Raw genomic sequence first — 13,697 nt, forward strand, 5'->3', positions numbered from 1 at the left:
TAATCTGACAAAAAGAGAAATGGTTAGTAGTTCTGAGTTGAAATATGGGATGCAGCATCATTGAATACTACAGTGGCTATGAAAAGTATTCAGCCCGTTGGAAGTTTTACTCTTCTCAATGTTTTTACAAAAAGTCTTAATGACAAAAAATAATACAAAAAACATTTTATGTCAAAACTGATTTCTACAAATGACCTGTGTTATGTTTTAAACATAAAAACTTTGAATCAGCTTTAGGTCTGAATTGCGTAAAAGGGCCGCGCTGACCCTGTAATTGTGGTTCAGATATAAAGTTTGAGCATCTTTTGAGTGCAACCAGAGGAATTGCTGAGTTTCTAATTGTAAAGCGAAGGCATCATTACCTCAGCCTTTTTATTACAAACTCAATTTGCCATCTGGTGGTTCTGGTGAAGTACATCTTTAAGCCAATTTAAGAGCTGGAACCCAGTGTGCAGACTCATAAAATAAAGGCCTTTTATTTTACTCATTACCATCCACACTGCTTCCTTATCAGCACGTCGGAGAGAATTGAGCAACTAAAGGTTAAGAGTTCAGAGGTAGCCACAGACCTAGTTTACAATAATCACCTTCCTTCTCTATTTTTAGTAGTTACTCACAGAAAACCCGTGGGTGAGCCCCTGTCCCTCCAAGCCTTCTCGCTGTTAATGAGATTTACTCTTGGCACAAGGAGACGAGCGGAGCTGACAATGGCGACGTCTAGACGATCAACATCTAGGGCACCAGAAATGGCTGCGATAACAAGAGAGGGAACAGAGCCAAAAGACTCATGACTGGTCAACATTACAGCAGTTTGTTTAATGGGCCACAGATTAGCACCAAGAATGCTGTTCTAAACAAAAGCCCTTCACACTTACTGGCACTCTGGGTAAAGACGTGCAAAAAGCCTTTAGAAAGGGGACCTATTAGGCAAAATTCACTTTTTGCACATTTTTATGCTTCCATCTAGGTCTCAAATGCTTCGAAAAACAACTAAAGCACTTAAAAAGAAACACACAGTCATTTTTTCCCCAATAAGTTAATTCTTTTGGCATTAGTAAAATGAGCCAATCGGAAAATCTCCTGAATGTTGAGTCACTATGACGGGAACTGCACCGTTACCTAGCAACTCCAGCTGAGCTCCAGTATGTTTGGTCAGCTGGTTTCATGGCAGCTAAAAAACACAAGTGTTTTGTTATTGACTTACCATTCAGAAATTACTCGCTGCATTCTTGTTGGCTCTGTAGGAGGCTCTACTAATGCTTTTCAAAGACCTACAGTCATATAATTGAGCATCGGTTTGGAGCCACTTTCAACGTTGATTTGAGGGCGTTGTGGCCAGCAGCAGTTTATTTAGATTTAAAGTGACAAGAGGCCCTAAAGCAGCTCATTCTGAAAGAAGCTAAAACTATGCAGAACTGAGCAGACTAAAATCTGACAATTTAGGAATAATTTTGTGCATATGCGTTTTAGCATATAATCATCCTATATTTCACAAATGTGTTTGTTAATATGAAACAAAATCTCATTCTTTATTTACGCCACAAGTCTTTATGCTCAAATGCAACTGGTAAGTCTGCATTTGCAAAATAACACATGCCTTCACACCTTAATCACTTTGTAGTTAAGGTGGTAAATATGGATGCTACATTAATCAGCGTATATCTGATTGTATAGTTATTGTGCAACCAGAGGTGATGAAATTTTGAGAAGCTCAATTCATGGTGTCTGCTATATTTGATTTAAATACAGCTCTGGAAAAAAATTAAGATACAATTTTTTACTATTTGAAGATATATGTTTGAGTAAAATGAACATTGTTCTTTTATTATATGAACTACTGACAACTTGTTTCTGAAATTATAAGCAAAAATTTTGTATTTATCTAGAGAAAATCAGAAATGGTCAAAATAATGAAAAAGATGCAGTGCTTTCTGACCTCAAATAAGGCAAATTAAACACGTTTATAATAATTTAGAAACGACAACACTAATGTTTTAACTCAGGAGGAGTTCAGAAAAAATATTCGGTGAAATAACCAGGAGGTTTTCAATGGGGTTCAGTGCAGTGGTCTCTTCATTTTTCCAGAACTGTAAATCTCAACATAAAATTTTGTGTAGGTTTTCTTCAAAGTTGCACATTTAAATGATTTGGGTTAGAGAATTAATAGTGTGGCTATCAATGAATATGTAGCACATCAACTTTTTCCCATTGTTTATTGGTAAACCTTATACTAGCATCATCCAAACTGCTATGTCACAGTAAAATGGCGGCTATGTGAAACAGTACTTTTATTTTCCATTTCTTTTAGGACTGGCTGCTCATTGGGAATCCATTCACTATGTTGACATCTTGTTAACTCAGAATTGCCAAAAATCCAGAATTAATCTGGAAAACTACAGCTGGTGAATCTCTAATTGCTTTGTTTCATCTCAAGGTTAATACAGAAACTAAACGCTGCACCACTTTTCCACGATTTCTTAATGTAAATTGTCTGTCCGCAAAATTGAGAGTGAAAGTGTTTATTGTGTATCTACAGGGACATCTGGTGGTGAACTTGAGCAACTACAACATTTTGTTAGCTTTCTCTTATTTTGAAAAGGTGTAAAATTGTAGTTGTAGATGCAATATCAGGTGTTGATTATATTTTTCCGTAATGTTTTTTTAAACCCAACCAAGGACTGACTGCAAATATTCTAGAGCATATGGACAAACTTCTCAGTGGAATGACATTTCTGTGTTAAAAATCAATATTTGTATTGGTCTTACGCTACTAAATACTTTTTGTTTTTAGTAAGACAATCATCCGTATTAACAAATAAATCTTTGAAACTTCTACTTCTAAAAATCTTTATATTTTTTTTCGAATTACTGAAGAAAAATATTTCTGAAGACCATTTATTGCACCTTGGTAAGCCTGACTCTTAAGAGCAAACCAACAAAAATAAATAAAAAAGGTAAAAATCATTTAGTTGGACTTTGATGGTAAACACAAATTGAAGCAGAAACTTTATAACTTAACCAAATTAGGACAATAGTTATTAACATGAGAGAAATTTTAGTTATTTAATTTGTTTAGTTACATAACTCATTTAAGTGTTTCAGCTTCAGCTCACGAAATTTAAATGACAGATTACACCTGTGGTCATAATCTTACATATGCAGTAGCTCAACCAATAATACTTCAGAGCTGGACTGCAAGGTAAACTGATTTTAGACAATTTAACTCAAAAAGTTAAGCTCATAGAGATTCAATTAACTGTTCAATTAGTGAAATAATAAAATTCCCAATCTAATTTACTGTTCTAGCAGTCTTTACTACAGCTGAGATCAAATTCACTGATTGTCAGCCGACCAGATTATAGATTCAACATGTTTAACTTTCAGCAAAGTCAACAGAAAGCTACAAACAGCAGAGTTGGACTTTGAATTAAGGGAAAAGTGGATGAAACTAAATCTCCCTGCACTGATTCAACACAGCAGATGTAGAAGAAGAAGACCCACACGTTTCACGATGAGAGCCGCGATATTTCTGTGTCTCCTTGGATGGGCTGTGGCTACTGAAGCCTTGACATTAAAATGCAAGGTAAAGAAAAATATTTTTGAAAATGTTGGAAAGGGTCAGAATTTAAAGTGAAGCGTTTATAAATTATATATCCTCGGACTCAGTTTGATTTAATTTTCAGAGTTGTTGTACACAACTGGAAAGGACTGACACTAGTATCATGGAATAAAATTAGTAATAATAACCTTTATTTATCCAGAAAAGAGAGATTTAGAGTCTCTTTTTCCTTTCTTTTTGAAAGAATGTCTCCCAAAACAGATCAATTACAAAAACAATAAAAAAGTTAAATATTTTTCGAAGTAAATTCGTTGTAATTTCATGTCCAGGGTTGCAGCGCCGCCTCCCCTGAAACCACACGTCAACGAAGGGTAAGTAAAAAAAGAACACATTTTTCTTTGATAAACTATTTGTCATATTTAAAGTAGAGACTGAAATATAATCATAAATCTGTTAAAAACTGTTAAAATCTTCAACGCTCTTGGCATTAAATCCACTTTAGAGCAACTGGAACCCTCTAAGCACGATTATTAATGTTGAAGAAAAGAAGGACGAAAGCAAGGTAAGAAACTATTACTATTACTAAATGGACATCTTGAATCCTTATATAGTTTGGACACCAAAACAGGACAGCAAAATACATTTATATTCACCCAAATATTTATAGAAAAAGGGAGACAAATATGGCAGTTTGACTTATAACTGTAAAAAAAATAATTAAAGTACATTTTGTTTCTCTGTCAGCAGATTAACTTTTTTATTTCTCATGACCTTGAACAGAAAAATGTTAATGTTTTGTTGTATTTCAGACTCTCGTTCACACAGGAACTGCATTTTTACCAGAGAAAAATCAGTTGAATTGGACTATAGTTTATCATGAAAAGAGGATTTATGTTACTCTGTTTCATTGGATGTTTTTGACCAACAAATTGACAAACACAACTTAGAAAAAGATTAACATTTTCTCTTTAGTTTTATACTCCAGATTATTTGAACTTAATTGATGTTTTAAAAACCTTGAATATCTAAAAATAATGTGATCAAACTGCCAAGATGGATTTAATATCTGGTTTTAATCAAATTTACTTCCATTTTCTACATTTAGAAAGTAACGTAATCTGTTTGCAAACTACAGAAAAATTATTTCCAGTGATTATTTTTTAATGAAATTCGCAGCTGAATGCGACAGTGGACGGATCCAACTCCACAACCAATTCATCAAATGTAAGTATTTGCAGAAAATATCGTCACTGTTTCAGTGTTTCTAGGGACGGATTATTTGGAAGAATATCTGGGATATTTTTAGTTAAAAACTAATACTAAATTGATTATTTTCCACTTACCAAATTGTTATTAAGGTGATGGTACCTTTCAAAATAAAAGAAAATAATTTTATTTTTACTGTTTTAAATATAAATAAACAGCTCAATGATATTTGTGTTCATTTTAATGAAACATGCTCTCAAGGAAAATATTTCAAATTTAATATACCATTTATTTTCTCTCCATGGACTTCAAAAAGTAAATACAATTTGACTTGCATTTACTGGAGTTATAATTTTTATGTGCATGTTTTGTTTTCTGATTTAAAACTTTATGTTACATTTTATCTAAAAACTATTTAGCTACTTTAAGATTGAAACTTAACTTATTTGTCGTCCAAAATCCACATTCATGTGAGCAAACCAAAAATCCCCATCTTAAAAAACACGCAATTAACCAATTATTATTTTTCTTTTTTTACTCAGCAAAAATCAAACATACAATATTTTTTAATGGACGGATACAAAGAGTCTCTGACGTTTGTCTAGGTGTACAATTGCCTCAACTTTTGGTTCAAATATTTTCTATTTTGTTCCTCCTGAAAAGGTTTTTAATCTACTTCCAGCAACAAAAACACATTTCTTCAAAATCAAGTTAAAATTGCATCCAATTAAAGAAAAGTACATTGTGTTGTGTGAAACATTTTTCATTTAAGAGGAAAGAAGTTCAATTTGGACCAGTCTTGAACTGGGCCTCACAAAATGATCCCAGAGGACTGCAAATGGCCCCTGCGCCACACTTTGGACCTCCGCCTTAAAGTAACAGTGTTTCTATTTACCTGTAATCATAATGGCAACTGGATTCTTACTGATTTCCCCAAAATCACCAAAGGTTATAATTATTATCTCCTGCTCATTTAGGCGCCAAATAGGAAAAACTATAAAGATTAAATAGAGTTGAATTTTTAAAATACCAAGATACAGATACCCATCGTAAGAACTGGACTGGATATTTTTCAACTTAAATAATAATTTCTCCACTTTCAGGCTCCCAACACAGCCCCGCCAAACCTTAAACCCACGGAGCAGGTAAACAAAAACACTTAGCAGGATAAAGCAATATTTACATCTCACGACTTATTTAGAAAGGTATTCATGGTTTATATTTTATGCAGCATTAACTGAACACTACTGTAATTTACAGCCAAAACCGCCTAGCTCCTGGCACCCTCTACAAAGCGGTGCTGGTTTCCCACCACAAGAAAAAGAGACGCAGGTAAGAAAGTTTCCCAGCTGTTGTTTGTATTGCAGAATAGAAAATAACTGATCTGCAATATCTGCACGAGTGGAAATTAATGGAGAAAGTATCCATTTTTTTCAAACAACAGCTGGGAAAGTTGTTGTTAACTGGACCCTTAACTGGACTTAAGGGTTAATATTTTTCAGCTTAAATAATCATTGCTTCACTTTCAGGCTCCCAACGCAGCCCCGCCAAACCCTAAACCCACGGAGCAGGTAAACAAAAACACTTAGCAGGATAAGGCAATATTTACATCTGACTACTTATTTAGAGAGGTATTCTTGGTTTATATTTTATGTAACACTACTGTAATTTACTCGAAAAACAGCTTAGCATCTGGCACCCTCTACAAAGCGGTGCTGGTTTCCCACCACAAGAAAACGAGATGCAGGTAAGAAAGTTTCCCAGCTGTCGTTTGTATCGCAGAATAGAAAATAACTGATCTGTAAAATCTGCACGAGTGGAAATTAATGGAGAATGTATCCATTTTTATTTTTTTTTCCAGGAATAGCAGAACCAGTGGAAGACGCAAAGCTGAGGTCTTACAGAAACATGAACAAGACCGTGAATCTTCATGCAGAGGCAGCAATCATCTCTAAATAAAATATAAACATTTGTTGTGAAAGAAGTTTTATTTGTTTATGTGCATGGTAAAAGGTTACAGTAAGGTGGGTGTGAGCATAATTTATAAAATGGTTAAAATCTACGGCTGAATTTGCTAAAACTTATTTATATTGATACAGAAAAATGGACTTGGCTCAATTTATTTTAATTTAGAACCAAAAGACGTTTGTAAACTGATTAATATTTGAAAAAAATAATAATAATAATAATTTTGTTCTTCAATTTTAAAATTCAGATGAAAATATTTCACCATGGATGAAAAATCTGACCATAGGGTATCAAACTTTGTCATAAAAAAACAATACATCTGGGCTGCACAATATATGATCATATTTATATCACTGAGTACAATATTCATATTGCAAATGAGCAATAAACAGGCTTTTTTGTTTTTTATTTGCTTGGTATAGAGAAAAAGGGTTCAAACTTTCTCTTGTGGGCTAAAATATTAAAGTTAGATGTACATGCAGATCAAAATAATATAATTTAGAGGCAAGTAGACAAAAAATATATGTATTTTTCCTGCTCTACAATAAACCAAGCATGTATTAACCAATAAACCAAGCATGCTGGTTCTGTTGGACCTCAGTGCAGCTTTTGACACTGTTGACCACGACATTTTACTGAATCGACTGGAGAGTTGGGTCGGACTCTCCGGTCCAGTGCTCAACTGGTTTGAATCTTACATAAAGAACAGGGATTTCTTTGTTTCAATCGGAAACTTCTCATCAGAGAGGTCAAAGGTCACATGTGGGGTACCCCAAGGTTCAATCCTAGGACCCCTTCTTTTCAATATTTATATGCTCCCACTGGCAAAGATTATAACAGGACATAGGATTAGCTACCACAATTATGCGGATGATACACAGCTCTACATCACGATGTCACCAGGTGACTCTGAACCCATCCAATCACTGAATAGATGCTTAGAACAGATCAATGTGTGGATGTGCCAAAACTTTCTCCAGCTAAACAGAAACAAAACTGAAGTTATTATCTTTGGACCTAAAGATGAGCGAACTAGAATCAATGCACAGCTTCAGTTATTACAACTAAAAACCAGCGATCAGGCCCGAAACCTGGGAGTAGTGATGGACTCTGACCTGAACCTTCAGAACCACATTAAGACAGTCACAAAGTCGGCCTTCTATCACCTGAAGAACATCTCCAGGGTTAGAGGACTGATGTCTCAGCACGATCTAGAGAAGCTCATCCATGCGTTTATCTTTAGTCGCATTGATTACTGCAACAGCGTTTTCACAGGTCTGACTAATAAACCAATCAAACAGCTGCAGCTGATCCAGAATGCTGCTGCGCGGGTTCTCACTAAAACCAGAAAGATAGAGCACATAACACCAGTTTTAAAGTCCTTTCACTGGCTCCCTGTAGCTCAGAGAATAGACTTTAAAATACTGATGTTAGTTTATAAATCACTGAACGGTTTAGCACCACATTACCTTAAAGATCTGTTATTACTGTACCAACCGTCTAGACCCCTCAGATCTTCTGGTTCTGGTCTGCACTGCATCCCCAGAACCAGAACCAGACGAGGAGAAGCAGCATTCAGTTTCTATGCACCACAGATTTGGAACAAACTTCCAGAAAACTGTAAAACAGCTGAAACACTGGGTGCCTTTAAATCTCAACTTAAAACCCACCTGTTTAGAGTTGCTTATGGCTGAATTAGGGTTAGAGTGCGGGTTTTGATGTCTTCCATATTTTTATGTCTTTAATGTTTTTAATTTCTTTTTCTTTCTTTTCGACGTTTTAATGATGTAATGTTTTTTGTTTTTTTGTTTTTATTTTAATTTTAATTTTGTTTTTTTTATTTTTTTTTAAAATCTCTCTCTTTCTCACTGATTATTTCTGTTTTTATTTTAATTATATAAAGCACTTTGAAATGCCTTGCTGCTGAAATGTGCTATACAAATAAAATTTGATTGATTGATTGATTGATATTATTTTAATGAAGCAAATAAAAAAATTGTATTTGCAGGAAAGGGGTGTGGTAATCTTTGTAGATCTTAAACTTAAAATCAGGGATTTGCCTTGTTGAAAGCAAATCTTCCTGATGACAAAATAGAAAAAAAAAAGAAGAAAATAATGAAACGTGATTTGGATAAATTGTCTTTCAAATACTTTAATATTCAGAAAAGTTTAATGAAATTATTTAACAAGCAGATCTGTGAGCACCAACGTCTGGTTTTGAGTCAAATTAATTGAATAGATGTGATTTTAGTCATTATGAAATTAAAGACCAGTTATTAAAAGATGCATATTTGTACCATGTTACAGCGTAAATCACTGAATTTGAACCTAATTAAAAATGAAAAATCTGCATCAACTATTTGTGATAGAGGGTGAAATTTATCTTTGCTATTTGTTTTGTTTCATTCCATTTGTTTGTGAAATTATTAGAGAGGAACAAACCATCTAAAGTCCAGTATTGTGTTTGCATTGGTGTGTGAGGTTTAAAAACTTTGAACTGAACTTAAAGTGAGATTTTTCTATCCAGAGGTAAATATTTAATGTTCAGTAAAGACAAACTTTGGATGCTGCATCAGAGCAGCTTTTTCCTCACGGTGAGCGCCGGGTGACTGCTGAGTGTTCATGCATGAGAGACAAAGTTCAGCTGTTATTGACAATGTCGGTTTAAGTACGTTTAAAATTGATTATCCAAGCTCAGCTTTGCTTTTTCTGCAAGCACATCGACATTTTAAACACCAAACCTCAAAATTAATTTAGACTGAGGGGGTTTTTAAAGTTTGTGAGTAGGAGACCCAGTAAAGATCATCATAACTTTCAGAAAAAAACACAATAACTAGTTAATTTGAAACTAAGCTTAATTTTAAATATATAACAAGTGAATTAATTCATTTCAACCTGGACTAACGCTAGCAGATCTCTGCAAGTCAATTAATTTTATGAAAAAAAAAAAAGAAATTATAAAAACCATGCATCAACTAAAGATACTATTATAAGAATATTTGAAAAGCATTAAAACATTGATCTCAACTGATTTTTGTACTTAACGCCATAGATTAACTCCAAGTTAAGAACTTTTAGTTTGATCATCAAAGGAGTCTGCTTATTCAGAGAGATCATGTTTGACTTTCAGGAGCAAAAAAAAAAACCTGAGCTGGACTTTGATAGGAGATAAAAAGGTAAATGTAATTTAACCTCCCTGCACTGATTCTCCACAGCAGATGTGTAGGAAGACAGAAAGTTTTCAACATGAGAACCTTTTTCCTTTTCCTTTGTCTCTATGTCTACATAATTGAAAGTCCATGCCCATTTGTAAGTAAACACACACACACACACACACCTCTTATTGTTTAACAAGATTATTTCAATCAACTGAAATAATTCTGATATGTTCTTGTTTAATATCCTACATAAATTCCCTGGATGTGCTTCTCAGTTTTTCCAACGTGGGGATACTTTATTTCTTAACATTTCATTTTTGTCTCTTATTCTGAATACTATTTCACATCAAATTAATTATTAATGATTATGCTGCTTAAGAGTTCCTCGATTTAAAAATAAAGAATCAATTCTGTTTAGGAAAACACATTAAAGATTGAAATTAAAAATCAGAATGAAATATTTACTTAAACTAATTTGTATTATAAACCTTTTCAGGGACCTCGAGGTTCTTGTGTGCCGCTTGAAGGATCGAACACGACAAGCAACTTCACTGTGGGTAGAATGTCAGAAATTCATTTTGCTGTTAAACGTTTAATCTTTTTTATTATTATTGTTATTGTGGCAAATGTAGGTGGTTAAGCCGAAACTGTAACAGCAGTTAGGATAATTTCTTTCTTTCTGTGGACTCTGCTCTCTTTTGTCAACATGAATGTTGTTCACTTTTCTCCTTGTGCAACAAAAATCAGCGTTTGGATCAAAGTTTTGAATTGTTTTCAAAACTTTTGATTTGTAGGTAACATTTGTCGAAATCTAAGCTTCAAGAAAGTAATAAATATTCCACATTGTATTCAAAATTCATTTAATTCATTCTAAAAAAAACAAATTTTTTGTTATGTACAAAATGAGAGCATAAAATCTACAAAAATTGTTTAGAAAATGATTTTAAATCTATTTTGTGCAACTTAAGTGAAAATACAAAAATAGTCTCAATTATCTGGCTGCATAAGGGAGCACACACACTTAAACAAATATTTGTTGAAAAAAAAACAAAACCTTTTGATTCAGTTCCAAGAAATCTATCAGCAGCACTTACAGCTGAAATGAGATGTTTACACACCAAATAAAAAAACAAATGTCTTTTTTTCTCTAATTGTCTGAAGTTAAATTAGACCAAACTTCTCTTGTTTTGGGTCGGCTGGAATATCCAAAATTATTTCTATCTCTTAAATTAGAACATTTTTGGAGATTTTTTTTGGGAGGGTACTTTCTTTAAATTCAAAAGTTTACATACAGCATCAGGGGCAACTGTCTATTTTAATTATATGATTTGGGTCAAAGTTTTTGTGTTTCCCTCCATAAACTTCAGGTTAAATTGAAACATCCGAGTCAATCTGAGGAACATCTGTGGATGTATTTCAAGGCCAGACCTGAAACTTAACTGATTTCTATTTTGACACAATGGAAAAATAAAAAAATAAAAAAATCAGTCAAGATATATATAAGCCTCGTGAAAATGTTACTGAATCTGATAAAGCTACAGCCGTGGGCTGAAAGTCCTCTCAGCAATGATGAAGCCATCAGTCCAAAAGAAACATATAAACCAGATTACAAATTCACACAGAGAGAAAGATCCTCATGTTTGGAGACATGTACTGTGGTCTAAAGAAACTCAAATAGCTACATTTGGAGGAAGAACTGGGATGCTTGTTACATCCTAAATACGAAGCCTGGTGGTGGCAGCATTATGTTGTGGGGCTGTTTTATCAACTTTTAATAAAATAAAGCTTAAAAAAGGGTAACTTTGACTACAACTTTTTGAAAAAGTCGCCTCATACTGAAAGTTTAGGCCGCAACAATCAGAAGAAAACACTGTAACACCCCAGAGGGACTGATTGTTTTGATTATTTTGTAGTAAAGTCTATATTTTAAAACAGAACTCCAGTGAAAGCAGCACGTCTGTATATTTTCTCTTCTGTTTTTTCCTCTTCCATCTGTTTTAGAATCCACTAGAAACCAACAACACGACACAAAACGTAGGTAAACTTGGATTTTACCAAATTATTAAAACGTAATGTTTACAGTTGATGAGACCAAGTTAGAAATGTTTTCTTCTATTTTAGGAGACAAAAGAAGTCAAAGTAAGTGCATGCAGACCGCACTTCCATATTAACATTAAGTCAATATTCTGAATATTTTGGGGGAATATTAAATATTACGTCTTTTTCTTGCGTTTTTTCTTCACCTGCCAGTTGGAAGGAATACGGATTCCTATTCTAGACAAGATTGTCTTTCCTCCAAACCCTGATGAAAACCAGGTAACACTCAGGCTTATACTGTAGTAAGAGTTAAATGTTAGGGCAGATTTAACTTTTGTAACTTAATTAATTACATAATCATATTGACATTTCTACTAGTTTCAAAACCATTTTAAATAACAATTAGTTCATGAACAAAATTCAGTTTCCACTTTCCATGACAGTGTGGGAAAAAAAATAAAATAAATAAAAACTGCATTATTTTACAGTTTAGATGAAAAGTATCATAAAAATAAAGCATAAATGAGCAGAAGACATGCTTGTTAAGACTTGGATGTGCAGATGATCCTTCATTTCATCTGCACATCCCAGTTAATTAAATAAATTTTTTAAAATGAGCAATAAAATGACATTTTTGTAGGAGAAAAATGTTAAAATATATGGTAGCTTCAAATCTTATTTCGGTCAGAGTGCATCTTCAATGAGGCTGTTAAAAATAGCTGAGTGACTCTTAGCCATTCACAATTATCATGTCATTTATTGTTATTTATTTGTTGGAGCCATATAAATCTCAACTTAAAACCCTCCTGTTTAGAGTTGCTTATGGCTAAATTAGGATTAGTGTGGGTTTTGATGTCTTCGATGTTTTTATCTTTACTTTTTATCTATTTATTCATTTCTTTTATTCCCCTTTCTATGTTTTCATCTTTTTTAATCTTTTTAAATCTTTTTCTTTTTTTTCTTCAAAATCTCTTTCTCTTTTTTTTATTCAATGTCACACGATGTTCTTCTTTAATTATGTAAAGCACCTTGAAATGCCTTGCTGCTGAAATGTGCTATACAAATAAAATTTGATTGCTTGATTGATATGATTTATTACCAAAAAGACTGCATTTTACTTTATTATCTCTTTTATCAGATAGTAATCTCTATTGGCTATTAATCTTTTTATAAATGAAAGTGCCATTCTGAATATAAAGTAATTTTTTTCTGTGTAATTAAATAACTATGAAGCATTACCTATGGAGAAATTGAGGTGGCGTTGTGTATTTAACATTCCAGAACCGAGAAAAACCTGATCGATCTGATTGAATGTTTTCCATTCTCAACAAAGTGAAACGTGGACCAGGTAATGTTTGCCCACAATTCAGTATTAACATACAGAGTAAAGTATTTTATCTGATTTTTAATCTCATCTCTGCAGAAAAATGCTAAAAAAAAAAGGAAGACGTATCTGCGAATCCATAGAGAAGAATACGTGCTCCTAAATTCAAGTCATGAGTTTAAATAAAACATTGAAGTGTATTTTGTGAATAGAATGGAATTTGTTTACATATGGTGAGTTATTAACAAAAGGCTGTGAGTAGGAATAAAACTTTGGTATCAGGATTTAAAATTCAGTTTAAATGTATTAAAATGTGTATCTACTCTAAGTAACCTATAATAAAGGGTTCAAACAGCAACTTAATTAGGAACTAGTTTGTTTTCTCATTTAAACTAAGCATGGAAACATAAATAATATAGAGAAAAGTTAAATATTAGATGTTTTA

General features: G+C 33.2%; 1 protein-coding gene across 1 annotated transcript; it reads left to right on the forward strand.

The window, feature by feature from the left end:
* Nucleotides 1-3,431: 3,431 nt before the first annotated feature.
* On the forward strand, nucleotides 3,432-13,452 carry LOC145549384 (uncharacterized). Its single transcript, XM_081601644.1, has 15 exons — nucleotides 3,432-3,583; nucleotides 3,889-3,930; nucleotides 4,062-4,121; nucleotides 4,736-4,783; nucleotides 5,869-5,910; nucleotides 6,026-6,097; nucleotides 6,295-6,336; nucleotides 6,450-6,512; nucleotides 6,627-10,042; nucleotides 10,388-10,444; nucleotides 11,893-11,925; nucleotides 12,013-12,030; nucleotides 12,142-12,207; nucleotides 13,210-13,276; nucleotides 13,352-13,452. Exons 1-9 carry the CDS (start codon nucleotides 3,443-3,445, stop codon nucleotides 6,630-6,632), a joined length of 516 nt encoding a protein of 171 aa, XP_081457770.1. The 5' UTR covers nucleotides 3,432-3,442; the 3' UTR covers nucleotides 6,633-10,042; nucleotides 10,388-10,444; nucleotides 11,893-11,925; nucleotides 12,013-12,030; nucleotides 12,142-12,207; nucleotides 13,210-13,276; nucleotides 13,352-13,452.
* Nucleotides 13,453-13,697: the final 245 nt, after the last annotated feature.

This window comes from Poecilia reticulata, chromosome 20 (assembly GCF_904066995.2).
Source record: "Poecilia reticulata chromosome 20, P_reticulata-male-v2, whole genome shotgun sequence".
Lineage (NCBI taxonomy): Eukaryota > Metazoa > Chordata > Actinopteri > Cyprinodontiformes > Poeciliidae > Poecilia > Poecilia reticulata.

Excerpts from the sequence above, each read along its gene's own strand:
- LOC145549384 (XM_081601644.1), top strand. The coding sequence starts at position 3,443 with ATGAAACTAAATCTCCCTGCACTGATTCAACACAGCAGATGTAGAAGA. Across the intron at positions 3,584-3,888 it reads CCTTGACATTAAAATGCAAG|GGTTGCAGCGCCGCCTCCCC; the intron begins GTAAAGAAAAAT and ends TTTCATGTCCAG. Across the intron at positions 4,784-5,868 it reads CCACAACCAATTCATCAAAT|GCTCCCAACACAGCCCCGCC; the intron begins GTAAGTATTTGC and ends CTCCACTTTCAG.